The sequence below is a fragment of the Sciurus carolinensis genome, chromosome 10 (assembly GCF_902686445.1).
Source record: "Sciurus carolinensis chromosome 10, mSciCar1.2, whole genome shotgun sequence".
Taxonomy (NCBI): domain Eukaryota; kingdom Metazoa; phylum Chordata; class Mammalia; order Rodentia; family Sciuridae; genus Sciurus; species Sciurus carolinensis.
This window is the reverse complement of record NC_062222.1, coordinates 86,887,547-86,912,703: the sequence shown is the minus strand read 5'-3', so window position 1 is coordinate 86,912,703 and position 25,157 is coordinate 86,887,547. Positions and strand designations below refer to the sequence as shown.

The window sequence follows — 25,157 nt, the reverse complement described above, 5'->3', positions numbered from 1 at the left end:
TAGTTACCTAGGGGAATGATCTTTAAATGTTTTTGATTGTGTATCTCTACTGGTAAATTTTTACTTAAATTTCATATTTACAGATGTACATAATAGACAAACAATAACATAAAGCAACAAAACAGTATAGAAAGTGCAGTTCTGCTGTTTTCTTCCCACATTCATGTGGACTATCTTGTATACTACTGGAAAAGTATGCATTCCCCTCTGGTAATAAAGATTATAATCTGATATGGCTGTTCTCCATATGGACTAGGAAGCATTACATATAGTAAAACATTCTTCTATTTGGACTATATCCCCCAAGAGAACATAACTGGTCATAATGAGGTAATAAATTGGAGGTATCAATACACTTTAGGAGGACATATGCAGGCGACTCAGTCCAAAATATATCTCTAGAAAATATAACAACAAAACCTATACACACAGAAACACACCAGAATACAGACCTCTGATTGCTGTTCTTATTATGTTGCATAATAAGATGAAACATATTCTAATTTGTGAGAGAATGAGGCACCTTGCAGTTGCTCTTGAACTTTCCTGCATTGATGTACTAGTGAGCTCAGGATGAAAATTGAGAGGTTGTTACTTAAATTAGCTTTTACTACAAGGTAGATGTAGTTTACTTTGGGACCAGTCATAAGGTTGACTTATTGGAAGACAGGTGTCACGCAGCATAGGTTCTAGTTGGTTTAGGGGCAGTGCTAAGACATTCACCCTAGATCAAGATCTTCTCTCTATGATTCTACCCATTCTTCTCTGTCAGGTAACTACAGCTCCTTAGGACCATAACAGGATAATCTCTACTAAATTAATATGTTATTTAACTGTCTTTCAAGTCTGCCTATTGTTTTAATTGGTTTCAGCTATCAGTTCCACATCACGTGTCTCTTTTACCTGGGCAAGTTATTAGACTGCACGAAGTCCTAGAAAGAGAAAAGAATAGAAGGATTGAGATACAGCAGCTATCAATTACACCTGTGGAAAAAGAGAAGGAACCAATTGAAGATTATGTGGATGTACAGAACCCTATGCCAGTGTAAGTACACAATGAACCCCAGTTTATTCATTCACTTAAGACTAATATCTAATTATCAAGTAGAGCTACAGCCTTATTAAACCAGGGACAATAAAAACTCTTGGAGATAAGCTCTCTATTTTTGAGTACCTGTCACATTTCCTCTTCTATGTTATGATCAACATAATGCAGATTTGAACCAAACTTCTTACCACATAGGAAATCCCCTTCTACCCACACCTTTAGACTGAACAGCTATTCTTTCCGGAGCTCAGACCTAAATAAAATTTCCTATGAAGGAGGAAGGAAAAGGCATTTTTCAACATACAACTCTATAATTGACTTGTCTTCTATCATAAATTATACTAAAGAATTTTCAATACTTGGAATGTATTCAGTTGACCAATCAGTGAGTAGTCATTGAGCTTGTACTGATGAAAGCCCTTTACAAAGTATGTATTGTATTGTTGGGAAAATGAAAGGGCACAGAACATGCTGAACTGAACATTATCCTCCATTTCTCTTCTGTATTGTTGAAAAGGTTGTGATCACTTTCCTTCTAGAATCTTGGCATTCTTGTCAATGAAACCTGTCCTGGTACCATCTTCGACATCAGATTCTGATATGTTGTCTATATATACTACAATCACTGAAACCTGCCAACCACTACTTTTACCTGAAACCAAAAACAACTGATAGACTAACACGTTAAAAGTCACACAGACCTCTTTTTCTTTCTTGCTCAATTAAACAAGTAATGTGTTTATTACGGATAAATAAAGAAAAAATTAAAATCATTCCTGTCCCACTATTCAGAGATATTTGCCATTACCATTTTTGGTATATTGCCTATCCTGCCTGATTTTTTTTCAATGAATTTGACTATGTATTTCACTGATTACAATATACATTATAGAATGGGAAGTACTTTGTTTTTTATTTGTGCATAAAAATACCACCAGTGTCATATAAAGATATTACATCAAAAGCAGTGAGTTCAGAAATAACCTTAACATCAGTGATTTAAAGCAGACATCAGGTAAGAGAAGCATTTAGAAATGTATTGTGACCCTGAAAGGAATCCACCATCAGATATTTAGCCAAGATCTTGTTTGTCAACTGAAACTGAGAATATATTGTTAACTGTTGTCTTAGATTTTCAAATGGCAGTGGTCAGTATATACTGATCAGCTATACTAAAAAAGAGGCTTTAGAAGAATGAGGGAATGAGGGCCTTGGCATTAGTCTACTCAGAGTGGCACATACTTGTAATAACAGATAGTTATAATTATGTAACTGTTACATAATATATAATAGAAATTTTAAGAAAATTTAATAACTAAAGCTCTCAAAGGTATTTTGATAGCATTATTTTTAACTATTGGCATCCATCAATGAAAAACAAAGTCTGTTTCTATCTTACCCCTGTAGATGCTTTTATACAGTTTCCCGGAAAGAAGCAACTGAGATGCTGGAGAAGAATCCTTCCCTGGGGAATATGATCCTGAGACCTGGTAGTGACAGTGGAAACTACTCCATCACTATCCGGCAGGAGATAGAGTATGTTGAATTTTTTAAAATGTGAAGAATTGTTAAAAGCGTGACACCACTTTAGAAAGCAAAGTCATATAAATTCAGATCAGTACCTGCTACGTGTTTTGTTGGGGCCAAAAATATAAACATAAGAATAGGGAGGGAATATAATATAAAATATATTCTTTAAACTCAACAAATAACATAGTTGTATTCATTCTTTCAACCCAACAAATATTTATTGAGCCACTACTATGTGCAAAGTAATTCTCTGAGCACCAAGGGTACAGAAGTGAAAAAACAACAAACAAACAAACAAACAAACAAACAAACCCCAACCCTGGTTTACTATAAGACTATACATAAATATACAACTTAAAATATCATATACATGGTGTTAAGGTCTGTGGAGTAAGATAGAATGGAATGAGAAAGATGGGAGTTCTCAGTGGTGATATATACAGAAAACCTTTGTGTTGCTATAGATTTAATAGAGAGCAGTCACGGAAGACCTACTTGATTCACTGACATTTAAGCAGAGACATAAAGGAAATGAGAGAACAAACTAGGACAATGTCTGGGGCCAGAATGTTTCAGGTAGCAAGTGCATTTGCTTGGGGGCAGAAGAATGCTTGACTTGTTCAAGAAACAGAGGGACCATATATATTTGATAGAGAGAGCAAGGAGAAAAATGATAGGGTATAAGATTTCAGAGGTGGGGCCAGGGAGTCGTTACTAGGACAAAAAATTCATTCTGAATCACAGGAGAGTAGTGGACTCTTAATATAATATGCCTTATCTACAGAAAGGGCTCCTTAGGAGCATCTTGAGGAGGTTAAGAATTCTTTTTGATAAAATGACTTAACTTTGATGAAGTCTGTGACACATAAATGCAAAAGTTTAATTTTCTATTTAGTTAGGATGCTTCATCTTTTAAGGGCCACTTCAACTTTCAGAATCTGTGAAAACTTGCATTTTATTAGGGACTCTGACTTAGTTAACACCATCATAACTGATAACATAATTAAAATATAGAAACTTTTGTTCTACATGAAAATATTTAATAAATTATTATTTCATATAAAAGCATAAATAGAACTTTAATTCTTGAATTTACTAGTCTTCATGGCAATAATACTCCATTAAATTATTTACTATAATATATTTACCAATAAATCTGTCAGTCTATCCAAAATGTAATTCTAAATAGATTGAATATGAAAATACTGAGAGTGAATAATAAGGCAGTAAAAATTAAATAATAACTTTCAGGAAGAAATTAAACTTATGATATTATGACCACATTGCTAATATGAACCATCATCCAAGAAGCTTTATTCACTTGCCTGTTACTCCATATAAATAGAAACTTTTCTTTATACTTGTCATACACACTGAATAGATGGTGAGAATGTTAGATGGCAAATCAGATCCTGGTTCTGTTGGAGGAGAGTGTATGTACCTCTGCATCTGTATTTTTCCACAAGGAATACCTGTCGAACTTTTTGGGACTTCCCTGTTTTTTGTTTACTATAAGTTAATATTTGTTAGCTGATAACATAGGCTGTAATAACAAGCCTATGTAATAACAATAAGCTAAACATTAACATTGGATTTTCAACTCCAATGAAATATAGTAGAATATTATAGATATTTTAGTTCAATATATTTGATTTATAACTTAATTGACTATCTTGAACCAAAAAAAAAAAAAGGTAAGACTGTTGTTAAATATCAGTGAGCTTAGAACTCCTGAGAGAAAAGTAGACTTTTCTGATTTATATCTCCTGGGTCAAGGAGGTTGACCTTTTACAGGGTTTAGGAAATTGAGTATCTCAAAAAGTATAGAATGTCTTTAACTGTTACCTTCCACTTTAAAAAAATAAGAGGATATAAAACTGAATTAAATTTACATAGATTTTCTTTTCTAAAAGAAACATAATCTAAGGGCTTAAAAGCAAAATTAGGTCACAAAAGACAGTAGTTTTTTCCCTCATGTATTCTTTCTTGGTCTAATTGTTTTTTACCCATTTTTAAAATATATATTTTTCGGCACAATAGAATATTTTAAGGTAGTCTACATCCAACCTTTGTAATGCATTTTGCATATATTAGACCTATGAGAAACAACACTGTTTTCCAGTTATGATCCAATGGTGTTTGTACACTTAGGATATGAACTTAACATCACAGTTTTACTTACATTTGTATTGTATTTAAGCTATATTTTAAAATCATAAGAAATAATTTGCAAAGAAGTTCATATTAAGTTACATAATTCTAATTTTAGTAAACTTGGTCCTACTTTGAAATCAGCTGATGGTCATAAAAACTTATACAAGATTGGATAAAACTAACTCCCACACCCAGTTCATATTTAGAAATCCAGCATTGAGGCAGAATGGTCTTACTAATGCATTATTTATTTTAGTATGTGCTTATTTAGACTTTGGAGGATATTTTATACATAGAAATGGCTTTAACCCTTGACACATAAATTTCTCTTGTGAGCCAAATAGATGCATTATGTTTAGGATCATTACCTGTGTTCTCTAATGTATCAAACAGACCTTTTAGAATGCTCGATTTTAGTATTTTCTATTTAACAGGTTACTTAATTTTTAAGGATAGCAATTATAGAGAATATGTGAATTTTAGCTTAAAGAATCTGACGGAAATCTAGACTATTATGGAGCACCTGTGTTTCCCACAAACCAATTCTTTCTCTTACAGGCAGATTATAGGAGAAATGTTCAGTCATGCAAGTTAGAAGAGTGTGTCGGGTAAAACATGAGCTGGAAAGGACAAGTGGGTTTACAAAGCAGTACTTGAAAGTAAAATGTTTTCCATCTGTTAACAGATCAGCAGTGGGAGGGAAGACCATTCTCAGGAATAAACAAAAGTCACTCAAAGCCAAAATACCAGGTGACTCCTCTTTTGGTGGAGAATACCATCTATCTCTACCCAGCCCCGTGGCAAATGAATTCATAAGACGCAATGCTATTCTTGCAACAAACTTCATGTTCTTGGAATTGTTACAGCTAGGTGCCATGTTTGTATTATAAACACTTTGAAAAGCCATTTGCTAAGCAAGCAGTAAAACATATTTAGCCAAAGTTCATTTTTTCTTTTTTGGCTAAATTTGAGAACAGAAACTAGGACTGAGTACTTATTACCACATTTAATGCTACACATTTCTTTTTAAAGAAGACTAGTTGCTTCATTTTTTAAGTTATAATCAGGAAACCTTTAAACAGCAAATTTTATTGATCTTGACTTTTTTTCCCATCTTTATTCCTGTGGAAAACAAAACAAAACAATATATGAAAGAAAACCAAGTTTAAAATGAGTCAAAGCCTAAATGACTTTAATGAAACTTTTCCACCTTATTTTTGCTTCAGAGTCTAGTTTTATTTATCAGAATTTCCAAAAGCGCCTGCTGTCACTTTTCCTCTCACAGCTTTGCCACGAATGGTGATAATATTATGGCTATTACTAACAACGATCAGTGTCCTCTCCTTACATAATACCATTTGTGGGTCCTGTGTTGAGTGATGGCAAAAACTTCCTTCAGGCACAATAAAAATATTGAGACATGGCTGGGGATGGAGCTCAGTGTTAGAGTGCTTGCCTAGCATACAAGGCCCTCGGTGTGATTCCCAGCACCAGGGGAACAAAAAACAGATTTAAGAAAAACATTCAGGCAGGATAGTTTTTCCATGTTTTACAAATGAAGAGATGGACACACACACAGAAACTCCCAAGTTAAAACAAAACATTTAAAATGTTGTAAAAAATAGTTTCAATTTACTGAGTACTTAAATGTGTCAGACACTGTGCTAAAAGCTTTGCAAACATTAACCCGCAACAGTCCTGCAAGGTAAAGCATCACCATTTCCATCTTATAGATGAAAAAGGAAGGCTTACAGAGTGTATGTGATAGAACCAGAATTTGAAAGAAGTTTTCTATAAATCTTCCAAGGAATAGCAATCACTTATTTTATAGAGCTCAAGAATTCTAACTGAAATTGAGAGTTTTCAAAAGTAACAGATTATGAAGATTTTTTCATGATAGGGGTAAAGATAAAGTCAGAGTTAATCACCCTAGAAGGTGCACATAAGATATTCTTTTTAAAAATACATATATTTTTTATAACTCTATTTTGTTTATTTATTTTTCTATGTGGTGCTAAGGATCGAACCCAGTGGCTCACACGTGCTAGGCAAGTGCTCAACCACAGAGCCACAACCCCAGCCCCCGTAAGATTTTCTATCCAAAAATGTTTCTTTGATCAGTCTGTAACAGATTCCTGAAGTGTCAGCATTAAGGAATACTTCATTTTAGGAAGGGAAAAGGTTGGTTAGATTTTATTCCATGTTATGAAAGTAGTACATTGGAATTAATTTATTAGTTGTTTTTCAGTTTGGTAGTTAGTTGAGAGGAGATTTGGATTTAATGATGTATTAGGAGAGAGTCCCCTGATTAGAAGTCTTCTTCATACTTCAGTTCTAGAGAAGTATGAAATAGAAATGGATAAAGTAATTAAAAAAAAGTGAAAAGTCCATGCAGACCAGATTAATCTGATGAACAATTTGCTTTAAACAGCTTCTGAACATAAGACAAATGTTGAATTAGTTTGTCATTTAAACAAATGACATCATAATAAATGCTGTTGACTTTTGAACATTAGAAAAAGTTTTGGTCCTAAACACTCTTGCCATATGAACCAAAGGAATTCAAGACGAACATGCTATTATTATTCAAAACTAACTGGCATGGACACTGACTTCTACTCTCTGTATAAATTTGCTTAGTTCTAAATAGCAGCAGGATATGAGCTTCTAAACTTTTAAAAATTCAGTTTCATAAATATTTATTGTGTGCCCAATTCTGTAATACAATGATGAATAGAATGTGTATTTTGTTCTTAAGCAGTTCATAATCAATAACATGCCATGAATTTAGGGGGATAGTAATTTAGATTTTTATTTGACAATAGAAAAGGAAAGTATTAGGATTCATTTACTATGCATTTCCTTTCTCAAAGACCGCTTTGGAGGTAGCAGATATCCAGGTGGTATGCAAATTAGGAGGAATAAGAGTTATGGAGGGCTGTCTGGTTAGATTAGTGATGAAGCAGAGGAGAAAGCAATCTGCTTTCAATAATTTGCTCCTTTAATAAAGAGATTTGTATAAATCTACATAAGATTTTATAATGTCTACTTTGTGGTTTACTGACATTTAAAATTATTTCTACCTGAATGATATTTAGTTCTTGAATTCTTTCTTCCTTTTATTCTTTCTCATTTACTTTCTCATTCTTTTTATTTTATTCTTTCTCATTCACTTACTCAGTGAGATGGATTTCCTGAGTTTCTTGTACATCGCCTCCCAAAAGAGATGCAGTAAATCAGTTTAAAAAAACAAACAACCCACCAGGGATGTTTATTCCCACCAACTATAGTCAAGGGCACATAGGTTTAGTAGATAGGTCATATTTTATATTCACTTGAGTTTGCATTGGTTCAGTCATATAATCAAATGAAGAGTAACCATTTGTTTCATTTTAGCATGCCAAGAATCAAGCACTACAAAGTGATGAGCATAGGAAAAAACTACACTATTGAACTGGAAAAACCTGTAAGTAGATGTTTCTTTGTTACTGGTGAACTTTTTCCTGATTTCTCCCAAACCTATCTTTATAGAATATTCAAGTGGAAAAGCAGATTTGTTTTTTCCTTAGGGACATAGTACTGGCAAAAACAGGCAAGTTAAGGAACCCTGCAGGTGGCAGATATCCAGGATGAGAAGTGAGATGCAAGACAGGTGGTGGAGGCAGAGTAGAAGATAATCTTCTTCTAAAAACTCCACTTATTTTCTCTGCAAATCTTTATCAACATAGTAGTTTCAGGGAGAGAAAATATTTTTATTAAACATCTATTTTGCATTCAATTATTAACATGTGCTTATAGGAAGAAATCTGCTAATGACTAGTTGTATTAGTCAGGGTTCTCTAGAGGAACAGAATCAACAAGAAGTATGATTATAAAAAGGGGATATATTAGATTTGCTTACATGACCAGAAGCTGGATAGTCCACAATGACCATCTGTAGCTGGAGAGCTGGAGAGCTGGAAGAACCAGCAACTGTGCAGTCCAAGAGGTAGAAGCCCCAGAACAAGAAGGATCAAGAGTGCTACCATAGTCTGAGACAAAGACTTCTGGAAACTACCTGGAGATCACTGGCAGAGTCCACTTTGGAAGAGTGAAGAAGCAAATGTCTGATATCCTCAGATAATCAAAGCAGTAATCAAGAACCCATTCAAGAAGAGCTAAGCTTGCATCTGCATCTGATTCCTTGTTCTTCCAAATTTTATTCCATCTTATTGGACAGTGCTGCCCATGCTTAGGGAGGGTCAGTTCACTATCCCACACTCCAAGCATTCTTAGACATGGCCTCGCTGACACACCCAGAAGCCTCTTAATCATTGGCATCTCTTAATGTCAACTTGATTAGTTGACACTTCGAATTAATCATTACACTAGTCTTCTAAAACTTGCAATGGAAAATTTCAGAAATCCTCTCTTAATAGCAGCATACCAGTGAAGAAAAGGTTTCTTCCTTGTCTTTAACTCCTCTCCCATCCTAGCTGTCTTATCATGTGGCTAAAGATACAACATCTTAACTACATGTTGGGCAGAGAGCTAAGTAACTTAAATGTACAATTTCATCTTTTTTATTAGCCTGGTGTATATACTGTGCCTATCATATAGGTGAGAAAATGTATTTACACTGGTCTCAATTGATGAAAATGTGGTGGCATATCCTATGTTCTAGGATGCTAATGAAAAGGAATATAGCTCTGTGGTTTTAGAAATGGAAAGATGGATGGGTCAGGAAAGATGTCTGAATAGTATTTAAGTGGAATTGGTGGATCTTAAAGAGTTTCTTTGTCTCTCCAGATCCATCATGTTGATCAAATAGAAAAAGGATAGGTAATTGAATTTATTATACTTCATCCATAACCCTTACAGAGCAAGGCAGCTGCTGACTCCTACAACTTGCTGATATCTTCACCAGAAATGCTCCAGAGCTCATGTCTCAGATCCATGCCTACTGGGCTTTTAAAACAAAGTTCTAATGAAGGAGGCAGAGAACTTGTTGCTAAAGGATCATCCAAAGAACCAAGTGACTACAAGTAATGGTCAGGGAAGTACAAAGATGTAACTGATATATCTACATGTATCAGTTACATCTTTGTACCTGGTGGACTGGGTTCATTTCTGTCATTAGTCTCCACAGTACACAGTGGGAGGAAAAGTAACAGCCTGAAGTCTGCTTTCACCTTTTACTCTCTCCAACCCTACCACTCAACCAAGTTGCATTTTTATGAATTCTTTTCCTCTTCAAGGTTACCTGGGATAGTCACATATAAATAGATTTCACTTGTATAAAAATTTTGGTTGGGGGTAAAGAGAGATTTCAGTTACTTCTAGATCAGTAAATTATCCTGTCACAGAGAGATATTAAAATGCTTAAATTCTCTGACTTTAAGTATTCTTTGGTTTAAGGTAGAGAAAACTAACTCTGCCTAACTTAGGTAAAAGTGAATTCATTATAAGAATATAGAATGTTGTTGTAATAAACATTCTGAAGGCAAGAAAATCCTCAGAGACTAGGAATTAGTTACTTATACTAATAACCATCTTATTAGAAAGTTGCTAGCTTCCTCTACTCAAGTTCAAATTTCAAGAAGGGAGTACTTTCTGACCTAATTTTCAGTGATTCTTATGTCTTATGGAGGGACAGCAAGGTAGCTAATTATTGTCCACCAGTCTGAATTCATTAGGTAAGGGGAAGTTCCTCAACAGAGAACTGAAACACGCTCATCAGAAAGAAGAAATAAGACACAGGGGAAAGGAAAACTGTGGTCAGTCAGTAAGCTATTGAAGTAAGTTACTGACATGAGTTTCTGGGAGTCAGGAAATACACAGGAATCTTCATCAAATTACAGTTGAGCCGTTTCTTATTCTTTACTTGGGTGATTCTGAACCTTCTCTCACTTTCTCTTTATACAGGTAACACTCCCAAACCTTTTCAGTGTCATTGATTATTTCGTGAAGGAGACTCGAGGAAATTTAAGACCATTTATATATTCAATAGAGGACAACCTTGGTATGTTCTTCACTTTGTTGCCATATTAAGGAAATCACAAGGAAACCAAAAATCTCTGATATGATTTGTAACACCAGTCAGGTGGGAAGTGTAGTTTAGCTTTTAAATTAATCCAATTGGCAATTATTTTTTCACTGAGTCTGTGAAGATAAGGGAGTACCAATATAATCTTGTCAAAGAAATATAGATTCATTTCGGGGAATAAAAAATCTTGAGGCATAAATTGTGACTATTCCATCATTCTTGCCTTTATTAAACCCTTTCAGAGATAAGAGAAAAACATAATCATATAGAGTGACAGAAACCAAACAAGTAAAGGAATGGTCTATCAATAATGTCAGATATTTTAGACAGGATAAAATGGATAAAGATTAAGAAGAGAATATGAGAATTGGTCATTAGGCAGCACTAAGAATTTTTATTCCATTATAAAGGCAGAAGTCAGATGATAATAAACAATGAGTAGGTGGTGAGGAACTACAGATAAAAATTGTAGTTAGGAGAAGCTACAGAATTCGTGGACCCCCTGTACATAAGTTAAGAAGTCAAAAGAATGATAGAAGACCCCATTAAACCCAGCATGGGACCCAGTGCAGCAGCACAGTTCACATACCCATGACATTGGGAAAGGATGGAAAAATCCAATATAACTTGCCTGCTGCATGGATGATACTGTATCAGTTATCAAACACTGTGTAACAAGCTGTCCCCAAAATATGATGGTTGTTTTCAACAAGCATTTTATCATAATTCTATGGGTCAGAAACTTGGATTTGATTCAGTTGGGCAGTTCTTTTACTTTCACCTGACATCACTCAAATGACTTGAAGTAACCAGTGGCTTGAGTGGGGCTGGATTGTCCCAGTGAGCCTTGGTCACACCTACTGTCAGCGAGGGATGGCTTGACCTCTATTCATCTGGTCTGTGATCTTTAAAGATGATAGTCCAGGCTGTAATGATGGAGGCAGAGAACTAGACTAGATCATCCAAATAATCAAGTTACTCCAGGTCATCAGGAAAGAATAAAGAAACTGGAATAAAGTAACTCTCACATGAGATCTCAGAGCAGCAAGGAGAGAATGATAGCTTCATTTTCTTGGACTACTATTTATTTATCTCAGAGTTTTTATTGCTTTATGATTATTCATAATAGTGGGCCTTCTTGTTATGTATTCACACATGCATATAACATAATTTGGTCTGTTTCATCCCCCAGTACCTCCTCTTTCTTTCTTCTCCTCCTCCCTCTCCCTGGTCTCCAACCTCTACTCTACTGATCTCCTTTCTGTTTTCATGAGATCCACCCCCACCAACCCTCAATCCCTGGGCTACAAATTCTTAATGCTGGGGATAAAGTATGATCCTCTTGGAACTTTTAGTATAGGGAGTGTGAACTGAATTACTACTTCTCTGTGTGATGTGTCTAATGTATAGGTTCTACTTTTCTGTTCTTCCTTTTAAACCAAAAAACCCTTATTCTTAAAATTTGCATACAACAAAATTTGTTCTTTTGGTGTACAGTCCTATAATTTCAACAACTACCCCCATAAGCAAGATAAAGTTACATCACCTCAAAAATATCCTCCTGTTCTTGCTCTATAGCCAGCCTTTCTCACCAGCAACAATACTTGATCTGCTTTCCATATCTATAGTTTTGGTTTTTCCAGAATATCATATACTTGGAATCACAATATGGAATTATTTGATACTGGTTTCCTTCAGTCATCATGATCTTGAGATTCATACAAGTATGTGTAGTATTAACACATTCTTTTTAATTACTGAATAATATTTCACAGTATGGATTGGGTTATTTCCAGTTTTTGGCAATTATTAAACTATATAAACAAAAACTATTATTTGTGTGAATATGTGTCTTCATCTTCTTTGGGTAAAATATATAAAATTGAGATTATTGGGTTATGTGATAAATGTATGTCTACATTTATGAGAAACTGCCAAACTGTTTTCAGCAGTGGTCCTGTTTTTGGCATTGATGCAATCAACTGGACAGTTTCAGATCCTACATTTTTGCCAGAACTTGGTGTCAACACACATACACTCACACATTCTAATAAGTATGCATGAATCTCTTGGTAGTTTTAACTACTGTTCAATAACGATGTTGAGATTCTTTTTATATGCTGCCATTCATATGCCTTATTTGATCAGTAATCTGATTAAATCCTTTGCCCATATTTTTACTGGTTTGTTCTCTTAGACTTAAGTTTTGAGAGCACTATACATAACATGAATACAAGTCCTTTGTCAGATATTTCATTTGTAAATGTTTTCTCAGTCTGTGTGTTTTTATTTCACATTGTTTTTGGCAGTTTTAAACTTTGACGAGCAACAAATTTTTAGTTTAGTTCCCATACACTTTTGGTATGTTGTATCTGAGAACTCTTCTAATCTAAGATCACAAAATATTTTTTCCTATTTTCTTTTGGATCTGTTATAATTTTATGTCTTGTACTTGGGTCTATGATCCATTTGAATATTCATTTAAAGTGGGAAGGGTAAGTCAAGTTTCATTTCATCTGCATTTAGATTTGTTGTATCTAAAAGGAGACCATCCTTTATTGCATTGCCTCTTTTTTTTTTTTGAATTGTGCTGGTTATTGCAATTGGGCCTGGAACTGGTGAAGCATGTGCTATGCCACTGATCTACACCCCAACTCATCATTCTAAAATAATTATTGACCATATTTATGTGGATCAATTTTCATTGGTATATGTTCTTACCCTTTCACCAATATCACACAGTCTTTATTAGTATAACTTTATGATTCTTCAAATCAGGAATATTATTTTGTTCTTCATTTTCAAGATTATTTGAACGAGTCTAATTTCTATGCCATTGGTACAAGATTTAGAATGCCATGCTGCTATCTACACAACAATTCTCCTGGCATTCTTACTGGATTTTGTTGAGTCATACTCCAGTTTAGGGAGAATTGACATCTTGAGTCTTCCAATTGAGAAATGCATTCTGTTAGGTTCATTTTGGGTTGTTTTTCTTTCATAGAGCTTAGTAGTTTTCAAGGATATTGATCCTGCACATATTTTGTTAGATTTATAACTTTTAATTTTTTGGTTTTATTTTAATTACTTTAGAAAAACTTTGTAATTCCAACTGTGCATCATTAGTATATAGAAATATATGGAGTTGGATACTCTAAGACTTTGAAAACCTCACTTATTAGTTTCTAAAGGATTTTTATTTTTTTGGTAGAATTTTGGAATTTTCTATGTAGATGTCATGGTATCTGTAAATAGATAACTTAGTTCATATTTTTTTCCAATCCATATGCATTTATTTTACTTGTCTCACAACACTGGGTGGGGTGTCCAGAGCAATTCTGAATGTTAATGGTGAGATGGGACATTTTTTCCTTGCTTCCAGTTTTAGAAGAAAAGCATTCCATTTTTCACTACTATGTATGATACTAAAGATTTTTTTTTAAGATGTTTTAAAAAATGCCCTTTTTTTTGAGTGAGGAAGTTCCCTTTATAATTACTGTTTTGCTGGGAGGCATTATGTGTTTTTTTTAAATCATATAGATATCATTTGTTTTTAATTAGAGCATTGTTATAATCATACATAGTAGTTGGGTTCATTTTGACAAAATCATACATGCATGGAATTTAATGTAATCCATTTCAATTCCTGTTTTCCTGCCACATTCCCTCTCCTATTTCCTCCCCCTTACTCTACTGATCTTCCTTTCACTAGTTTATTTTTATTGGTTCTTTCTACATATACATAAAGGCAGAATTCCCTGTGGTATATTTATAAATATACATAGCATGATTTTATTAAATTCATTCTGCGTTTCCTCTTCTCTCCCATCCTTCCCCTTCCCTATCTCTTTCTACTCTACTGATCTTCCCTATATCTGTATGATATCTGATTCCCCAACCCATCTCTTTTTAAATCTTATTTTCCTCTAGCTTCTGCATATGAAAGAAGACATTGACCCTTGATTTCTGGGTCTGGTATGATTTCTCCATTTTTATCCATTTAGTGGAAAATGTCATAATTTCATTTTTATTTATGACTGAGTAAAACTCTGTTGTGTATATCCACCACATTTTATTAATCCATTCATCTATTAATGGGCATCTGGGCTGATTTCATAACTTGGCTACTGTTGATTATGCTGCTATAAACCCTGATGTGGCCTTATTGCTATAACATGCTGACTTTAGTTATTTTGGATAAATACCAAGAAGTGGAATAACTGGGCCACATGGTGGTTTCATTCCTAATATTATTTTTTAATTTTGGGGGGGGGTGTGTGAGAGTTTAACCCGGGAGCACTTCACCACTGAGCTACACCCTCCATTTTTACTTTTTATTTTGAGACGGGGCCTTGCTAAGTTGCTTAGAGCCTTGCTAATTTGCTAAGGCTGGGCTTGAACTTGTGATCCTTCTGTCTTAGCCTCCTGAGTCACTGTGTTTATAGGTGTGTGCCAACATGCCTGGCCTCCATTCCTAAGTTTTTGAGGTATCTCCATATGGCCTTTCAGAGTGGTTGTACTAATTTGCAGTCAAACCAACAATGTGTGTATGCACATTTTCCCCCACATTCTTGCCAGAATTTATTATTTGTAATCTTAATAATTGCCATTCTGACTGGAGTGAGACCAAATCTTAGTGTAGTTTTGAGTTGCATTTTCCTGATTGCTAGAAGTATTGAACATTTTTTCCATGTATTTGTTGTCTGTTACTTCTTTTGAGAAATGTCTGTTTAGCTCTTATGCCCATTTTTTGATTCACTTATTTGTTTTTTGGTGGTAAGCTTTTTGAGTTCTTTATATATTCTGGATATTAATCCCCTATCAGAGGAGTAGCTGGAAAAGATTTTTCTCCCACTCTGTACGTTCACTCTTCATACTCTTAATCATTTTCTTTACTGTGCAGAAGTTTTTTTAACTTGATGGCACACCACTTATTGATTCTTGGTTTTGTTTCTTATGCTTTGGGGGTCTTGTTAATGAAGAAGTTATTGAACCAATGTGATGGAATGTTGACCCTGTTTTCTTCTAGCAGTTGCAAAGTTTCTGGTAAGATTCCAAGTATTTGATCCACTTTGATCTGACCTTGTGTAAGGTGAGAGGGATCTAGTTTCATTCTTCTACATATGGATATCTAGTTTTCCCAGCACTATTTGCTAAATAGGCTGCCTTTCTCCAACATACATTCTTGGCACCTTCATCAAGTAGCAGATAACTGTAAGTATATGGGTTTGTCCTGTGTATTCCATTCTATTCCATTGGACTTCATGTCTTTTTTGATGCCAATACCATGCTGTTTTTGCTTATATAGTTCTGCAGTATAATTTGAGATTAGGTATTGTGATGCCCCCTGTATTTCTCTTCTTGCTCAGGATTGCTTTCACTATTCTGGGTTTCTTATTCTTCCACTTGAATTTAAGAAGATATTTTGATGGGGACTGCAATGAATCTATATGTTGCTTTTGGTAGTATGGCCATTTTGACAATAGTAACTCAATCTATCCAAGAACATGGGAGAACTTTTCATCTTCTAAGGTTTTCCTCAATTTTTTTTCTTCAGCATTCTATAATTTTCATTGTGGAGATCTTTCACCTTCTTTATTAGATTAATTCCCAAGGATTTTTTTTTTTGAGGTTATTTTGAATGGAATGCTTTTCCTGATTTCCTTCTCAGCAGAATAATGATTAGAGTATAGGAAAGCTATTGATTCATGAATGGTCATCTTGTTTCCTGCTACTTTGCTGAATTCATTTATCAGTTCTAGAAGTCTTCTGGTGGAGAATTTTTGGATCTTCTAGATAAAGGATCATATCATCAGCAAACAAATAATTTGACATTTTCCGATTTCTATCCCTTGAATCTCCTTTTCTTGCCCGATTGCTCTGGATAGAGTTTTTAAAATTTTTTTTAGATGTTCATGGACCTTTACTTTATTCATTTATTTATATGTGGTGCTGAGCATCCAATATCCAGTGCCTCCCACATGGTAGGTAAGCACTCTACCACTGAGCCACAAGCCCAGCCCTCTGGATAGAGTTTTGAGAACTCTATTGAATAGAAGTGATGAGAGTGGACATTCTTGTCTTATTCCTGAATTTAGATGCCTTTCCTGCATCTATTGAAATAATCATATGTCTTTTGTCCTTTATTTTATTTATGTGGCGAGTTACATTTATTGATTTACATTTGTTGAACCAATTTTGCATCCTTGGAATGAAACACAATTGATCATGGCTTAATATCATCTTGATGTGTTTTTTAACACAATTTGTCAACATGGATATTGGTCTATCATTTTCATTCTTTGTCTGTTTTTGGTATTAGGTTTATATGGCTTCAGAGAATGATTTGGAAGTGTTCCGTCCCTTTCAATTTCATGGAATAATTTGAGAAAGACTGGTCTTAGTTTTTCTTTAAAGGTCTGATAGAACTCAGCTGAGAATCCTTCCAATCCTAGGCAACAAAGAAAATTTTGTTGGAAGGCTTTTAATTTCTGTTTCAACTTCATTGCTTGATCATGGTCTGTTTAAGTTTTTTATGTCTTCCTGTTTCAATTTGGGCAGGTTTTATGTGTGTAGAAATTTGCGAATGTCTTCTAGGTTTTCCAGCTTATTAGACAATAAATTTTCAAAAATAGTTTTTCATAATCCTTTGGATTTTAAAATTGTGACATCTCTTTTTTGTCTCTAATTTTGTTGATTTGGGTCTTCTCTTTCTTTTGGTTTGAACAACCAAATCTTTATTGATCTTGTGTATTGTTTATTCCCAATTTCATTTTTTTTAATTTATTTAAATGGGATACATGTTGTTTCTCTATTTGTATATGGAGTCAAGGCATACCATTTGTGTAATCATACGTTTACATAGGGCAATGATGTTTGATTCATTATTTTTTCCCTTCCCCCCCACCCCTCCCACCCCTCTTTTCCCTCTATATAGTACTTCTTTCCTTCATTCTTACCACACTCCTTATCCCTAACCCTAAACCTAACCCTAAACCTAATGCTAAACCCTCCCACCCCCCAATATATGTCCTCATCCGCTTATCAGCGAGATCATTCGTCCTTTAGTTTTTTGAGATTGGCTTATCTCACTTAGCATGATATTCTCCAATTTCATCCATTTGCCTGCAAATGCCATAATTTTATCATACTTCATTGCGGAGTAATATTCCATTGTATATATATGCCACAGTTTCTTTATCCATTCATCAACTGATGGGCATCTAGGTTGGTTCCACAATCTGGCTGTGGTGAATTGAGCAGCAATGAACATTGATGTGGCTGTATCTCTGTAGTATGCTGATTTTAAGTCCTTTGGGTATAGGCCAAGGAGTGGGATAGCTGGGTCAAATGGTGTTTCCATTCCAAGCTTTCTGAGGAATCTCCATACTGCTTTCCAGAGTGGCTGCACTAATTTGCAACCCCACCAGCAATGTATGAGTGTTCCTTTTTCCCCACATCCTCGCCAAAACCTATTGTTGCTTGTGTTCTTGATAATCGCCATTCTAATTGGGGTGAGATGAAATCTTAGGGTAGTTTTGATTTGCATTTCCCTTATTACTAGGGATGTTGAACATTTTTTCATATATCTGTTGATTGCTTGTATATCTTCTTCTGTGAAGTGTCTGTTCATTTCCTTAGCCCATTTGTTGATTGGATTATTTGTATTCTTGGTGTAGAGTTTTTTGAGTTCCTTATAGATTCTGGAAATTAGCGCTCTATCTGAAGTATGGTTGGCAAAGATATTCTCCCACTCTGTAGGCTCTCTCTTCACATTGCTGATAGTTTCCTTTGCTGAGAGAAAGCTTTTTAGTTTGAATCTATCCCAGTTGTTGATTCTTGCTTTTATTTCTTGTGCTATGGGAGTCCTGTTAAGGAAGTCTGATCCTAAGCCAACAAGTTGAAGGTTTGGACCTACTTTTTCTTCTATAAGATGCAGGGTCTCTGGTCTGATTCCGAGGTCCTTGATCCATTTTGAGTTGAGTTTTGTGTAGGGTGAGAGATAGGGGTTTAATTTCATTCTATTGCATATGGTTTTCCAGTTTTCCCAGCACCATTTGTTGAAGAGGCTATCTTTTCTCCATTGCATATTTTTGGACCCTTTGTCTAGTATGAGAAAATTGTATTTATTTGGGTTTGTGTCCATGTCCTCTATTCTGTACCATTGATCTACCTGTCTATTTTGGTACCAATACCATGCCGTTTTTGTTACTATTGCTTTGTAGTAGTTGAAGATCTGATATTGCAATACCCCCTGCTTCGTTCTTGCTACTTAGGATTCCTTTAGCTATTCTAGGTTTTTTATTCTTCCAGATGAATTTCATGATTGCTTGCTCTATTTCTGCAAGGTACATCATTGGGATTTTAATTGGAATTGCATTGAATCTGTATAGCACTTTAGGTAGTATGGCTATTTTGACAATATTAATTCTGCCTATCCAGGAACATGGGAGATCTTTCCATCTTCTAAGGTTTTCTTGAATTTCTTTCTTTAGTGTTCTGTAATTCTCATTGTAAAGGTCTTGCACCTCTTTAGTGAGATTGATTCCCAAGTATTTTATTTTTTTCGATGCTATTGTGAATGGGGTAGTTTTCCTAATTTCTCTTTCTGAAGATTCATCACTTATGTATAAAAATGCATTGGATTTATGAGCATTGATCTTGTAACCTGCTACTTTACTGAATTCACTTATGAGTTCTAAAAGCTTTCTGGTGGAATTTCCACGTTCCTCTAAATATATATTCATGTCGTCAGCGAACAGGGATAGTTTGAGTTCTTCTTTTCCAATTCGTATCCCTTTAATTTCTTTGGTTTGTCTAATTGCTCTGGCTAGAGTCTCAAGGATGATGTTGAATAGAAGTGGTGAAAGAGGGCATCCTTACCTTGTTCCAGTTTTTAGGGGGAACGCTTTCAGTTTTTCACCATTTAGAATGATATTGGCCATGGGCTTAGCGTAGATTGCCTTTATAATGTTAAGGAATGTTCCCACTACCCCAATTTTTTCTAGTGTTTTGAGCATGAATGCTTTTTCTGCATGTATTGAAATAATCATGTGATTCTTAACTTTAAGTCTGTTGATATGGTGAATGACATTTATTGATTTCCGAATGTTGAACCAACCTTGCATCCCTGGGATAAAACCCACTTGATCGGGGTGCACTCTCTTTTTAATATATATTTGTATGCGATTTGCTAAAATTTTGTTGAGAATTTTTGTGTCGATGTTCATTAAGGATATTGGTCTGAAATTTTCTTTCCTCGAAGTGTCTCTGTCTGGTTTAGGTATTAGGGTGATATTGGCTTCATAGAAAGAGTTTGGGAGGGTTCCCTCCTCTTCTATTTCATGGAATAGTTTGAGGAGTATTGGAATGAGCTCTTCTTTAAAGGTTTTGTAGAACTCGGCTGAGAACCCATCTGGTCCCAGACTTTTCTTTGTTGGTAGGCTTTTGATGACCTCTTCTATTTCATTGCTTGAAATTGGTTTATTTAAGTTGTGTATGTCCTCCCCGTTCAGTTTAGGTAATTCATATGTCTCTAGAAATTTGTTGATGTCTTCGAGGTTTTCTGTTTTGTTGGAGTATAGATTTTCAAAATAGCTTCTAATTATGTTTTGTATTTCACTCGTGCCTGTTGTGATGTTTCCTTGTTCATTCCGAATTTTAGTAATTTGAGTTTTCTCCCTCTTTCTCTTTGTTAGTGTGGCTAAGGGTTTATCAATTTTGTTTATTTTTTCAAAGAACCAACTGTTTATTTTGTTAATTTTTCCAATTGTTTCTTTTGTTTCAATTTCGTTGATTTCGGCTCTGATTTTAACTATTTCCTGTCTTCTACTACTTTTGGTATTGGTCTGCTCTTCTTTTTCTAGGGCTTTGAGCTGTAGTGTTAAGACATTTATTTGTTGATTTCTACTTCTTTTTTTGAATGCGCCCCATGAAATAAATCTTCCTCTAAGTACTGCTTTCATAGTGTCCCAGAGATTTTGATATGATGTGTCTTTGTTCTCGTTTACTTCTAACAATATTTTTATTTCCCTCCTGATGTCTTCTGTTATCCATTCATCATATAATAGTGTATTATTTAATCTCCAGGTATTGGAGAAGTTTCTGTTTTTTATTCTGTCATTTATTTCTAATTTCAATCCATTATGATCTGATAGAATACAAGGTAGTATCTCTATCTTCTTGTATTTGCTAACAGTAGCTTTGTGGCATAAAATATGGTCTATTTTGGAGAAGAATCCATGTGCTGCTGAGAAGAAAGTGTATTCGTTCTTTGTTGGATGGAATATTCTATATATGTCCGTTAAGTCTAATTGTTGATTGTGTTATTGAGATCTATGGTTTCTTTATTCAATTTTTGTTTGGAAGATCTATCCAGTGTTGAGAGAGGTGTGTTAAAATCGCCTAGTATTATTGTGTTGTGGTCTATTTGATTTTTGGAATTGAGAAGGATTTTTTGACGTACGTGGATGAGCCAATGTTCGGGACATAGATATTTATGATTGTTATGTCTTGCTGATTTATGCTTCCCTTAAGCAGCATGTAATGTCCTTCTTTATCCCTTCTGACTAGTTTTGGCTTGAAGTCCACATTATCTGAAATGAGGATGGATACTCCAGCTTTTTTGCTGTGTCCGTGGGCATGGTATGATTTTCCCCATCCTTTCACCTTTAGTCTATGGGTATCTCTTTCTATGAGATGAGTCTCTTGCAGGCAGCATATTGTTGGATTTTTCTTTTTAATCCAATCTGCCAGTCTATGTCTTTTGATTGATGAGTTCAGGCCATTAACATTCAGGGTTATTATTGTGATATGATTTGTATTCCCAGTCATTTGACTCATATTTGTTTTTTGACATGATTTGGTTTCTCCTTTATTTGGCTATTCTTTAGGCTAGCGCCTCCTGTTGCTGATTTGCATCGTTGTTTTTCATCTCTTCCTCATGGAATATTTCGCTGAGAATGTTCTGTAATGCTGACTTTCTTTTTGTAAATTCCTTTAGCTTTTGTTTATCATGGAAGGATCTTATTTCATCGTCATATTTGAAGGTAAGTTTTGCTGGGTATAAGATTCTCTTGGTTGGCATCCGTTTTCTTTCAGGGCTTGGTATATGTTGTTCCAGGCCCTTCTAGCTTTTAGGGTCTGGATTGAAAAATCTGCTGATATTCTTATTGGTTTCCCTCTGAATGTGATTTGATTCTTTTCTCTCGCGGCCTTTAAAATTCTGTCTTTATTTTGTATGTTAGGTATTTTCATAATAATGTGCCTTGGTGTGGGTCTGTTGTAATTTTGTATGTTTGGAGTTCTATAAGCCTCTTGTACTTGGTTTTCCATTTCATTCTTCAGATTTGGGAAATTTTCTGATATTATTTCATTGAATAGATTGTTCATTCCTTTGGTTTGTTTCTCTAAGCCTTCCTCAATCCCAATAATTCTTAAATTTGACCTTTTCACAATATCCCATAATTCTTGTAGATTCTGTTCATGATTTCTTACCATCTTCTCTGTTTGGCCAACTTTGTTTTCAAGATTGAATAATTTGTCTTCAATGTCTGAGGTTTTGTCTTCCACGTGTTCTATCCTATTGGTTATGCTTTCTATGGAGTTTTTAACTTGGTTTATTGTTTCCTTCATTTCAAGTATTTCAGTTTGCTTTATTTTCAGTATCTCTAACTCTTTATTGAAATGATCTCTTGCTTCCCATATCTGCTCTTTTAACTGTTGATTGGCGGGATCATTTAATGCCTGCATTTGCTCTTTCATCTCCTCCTTCAATGCCTGCATTTGCTCTTTCATCTCCTCATTTGCTTCTCTGATTGTTCTAATTATGTACATTCTGAACTCCCTTTCTGACATTTCTTCTGCTGTGCTGTCATTGGGTTTATTGATGTAGTATCTAGGTTTGTTTGGGACATTTTCTTCCCTTGTTTTCTCATATTGGTCAGCTGTCAGTGGGAATCTGAGATATTGCAGATTTCCTCTATTGGCTTATAGTGTCCCGGTAGATTTCCAGTGTATCACCTCCCAGCCTTCTGTAGCCTGAAGTCTTGGAGGAACTTGATAATGCAGTGCTTCCGAAGAAAGCTGCCCCAGCCCCTACTGGTTCCAGGGCTTGGAGCTGGCTCTGTGCGAAAAGGCTCTCACTAGGGGCCTGCATCGTGCAGCTGGCCGTGTGGGGGGAGCCCACCGCTGGAGTGTGGAAGGTACCTTGGGAAGACTCTAGCTACCCTGCCCTGCTCTGATAAGCCACCCCTATCTGTGCCTGGCGCCCAGGCCAAGTTTCGCCCAGTGGGGGAGACTCACCCCGTGACTCTATTTTTTGTCCAAGTCTCTCAATGCCTCCCCTTCTTAACGCCTGGGTTCTGGAGCGACTGGGGGTGCAGTCCCCCTCTAGTCTGCCATCTTGGATCGCCTTTGAAAGAGCCTGCAGCCGGAGTGGGCAGAGCCGCCTGAAGAAGTCTCTGGCTGCCCTGCCCTGATCCCAGAGGCTGCTTGCGGATTGAAGCTCTCCGTTGGCTCGGGGACTTGTGGCTGTCTCTATGTAGAAAGTCTCTCACTGGGCGGTCTGTTCTGAGAAGCTAGCCTTGAAAGGCACCTCCCACCGCAGGGGTCCAGGCTGCTTGGGGAGGTCGCTGGCTGCCCTGTCGTGGTCCCTGAAGCCGCTTGCGGGCCCGAGTATGCCGCGCTTGCTCCGGGAGTTGGAGCTTGTTCTGATCAGAAAGGCTCTCAGTATGGGGCCTGCTCCGAGAACCTGGAGAAGCTGGCTGTGTGGGCGGGGCCCACCGCCAGAGTGCGCAGGGCTGCCTGTGGAAGACTCTAGCTGCCCTGCCCTGCTCCGATAAGCCACCTCTATCTGGGCCTGCCACCCGGGCCGAGCTTTACTCAGTGGGCGGACTCACCCATGGCTCTATTTTGGTCTGAGTCTCTCAGTGCCACCCCTTCTTAACTCCTGGGTTCTGGAGCGACTGGGGACGCAGTCCCCCTCTAGTCCGCCATCTTGGATCGCCCTATTCCCAATTTCATTAATTTTTGGCTCTGATATTAATTATGTCCTGCCTTCTACTAATTTTAGAATTAGTTTTTTCCTCTTTTCTCAGCCTGTGAGGTGGAAAATACATTATATATTTGGGTTCTATGTTTTTTTGAGGGGGTAGGCATTCAATACTATAAAATTTTGTCTTAGAACTGCTTTCATACTCTCCTAGAGATTCTGATATGTTGTATCTGTTTTAATTTGTTCCTAAAAATTTCTTAAGTTCTCTCTTTTCTTCTATGATCCATTTTATTTAAAAGAGTACATTCAATATTAATGTTTATGTGCATTTTATTATTTTTCTTGTTCATTTCTAGTTTCATTCTATTATGATCTGATAGGATGCACAGTATTATAGGTATATTTGTTTATTCGTTGGTATTTGCTAAGACTTACATTGTGAACTAGAATATGGTCTATTTTGGAAAGGTTTCCATGAACTGCTGATAGTAAGTTTTGCTGTTTTGAAATATTCTGTAGATGTCTATTAGGTTCATTTGTTATACAGGACTATTTAGGTCAGAAACATCTCTTGATTTTATGCTTGGATGATCTGTCTATTGGTGATAAGGGTGTGTTGAGTCACCCAGTATTATGGTATTGGAGTGTATCTGGGATTTAATGTCGATAAGTATTTTTTTAAGGTAATTAGTTGCACTGACCTTTGGAGCATATATATTTACTATCGTTATATCTTCTTGTTGGGTTTTCCCTTTACCAGTATGTAGTGACCTTCTGTATCTCTTCTGATTAATTTTTGCTTAAAATCTGATTTGTTAGATAGGAGAATAGCTACTCCTTGTTTTCAAACACAACTTGTGTGGAATATATTTTTTTCCATTCATTTACTTTCAGCCTGTGGGTGTCTTTGCCTGTGAGATGAGTCTCTGAAAAACAGCATATGGTTGAATGTTCGTTTTTGATCCATTCTGTTAATCTATATCATTTAACAGGGGAGTTCATACCAATTACATTCAGTGTTATGGACATGTGTTTGTAGTTTCCTGACATTTTGTGTTGTTTGCTATATTTAATTCTATCTGAATTTCCATTTAGTTGGTTTCATTTTTAGTGAGCTTCATCTGTTTGCGAGCTTTGCAGTTTATTTTTGGTTTCCTCTGTGTGTATATCTTTGAATATTCTTTGTAGTGCTGGATTGGTGGTCATATTTTAGTTTATCCTTATCATGAAAAGTTTTTAGTTTTTCATCAATTTGGAAAGAGAGCTTTGCTGGACACATAAATCTTGGCTGTTAACTGTCTTCTTTTACATAATGGAATATCTCATTCCAGATCCTCTTTGATTTTAGAATTTGAGAAGTCTAAAGTGAGTCTTATTGGTTCACCTCTAAATGTGACCTCACATTT

The 25,157-nt window shown here is 35.6% G+C and overlaps 1 protein-coding gene across 7 annotated transcripts in view; it reads left to right on the top strand.

Annotated features, from left to right (window-relative positions):
- Positions 1-25,157, top strand: part of Stap1 (signal transducing adaptor family member 1) — a 55,873-nt gene that overhangs the window by 24,798 nt on the left and 5,918 nt on the right. For all 7 annotated transcript variants that reach the window (XM_047565981.1, XM_047565979.1, XM_047565978.1 and 4 more), the window contains 4 exons: positions 873-1,045; positions 2,456-2,584; positions 8,129-8,198; positions 10,637-10,733. In XM_047565981.1, coding sequence (XP_047421937.1) covers positions 873-1,045; positions 2,456-2,584; positions 8,129-8,198; positions 10,637-10,733 — 469 coding nt within the window. The remainder of the gene's footprint in view (positions 1-872; positions 1,046-2,455; positions 2,585-8,128; positions 8,199-10,636; positions 10,734-25,157) is intronic.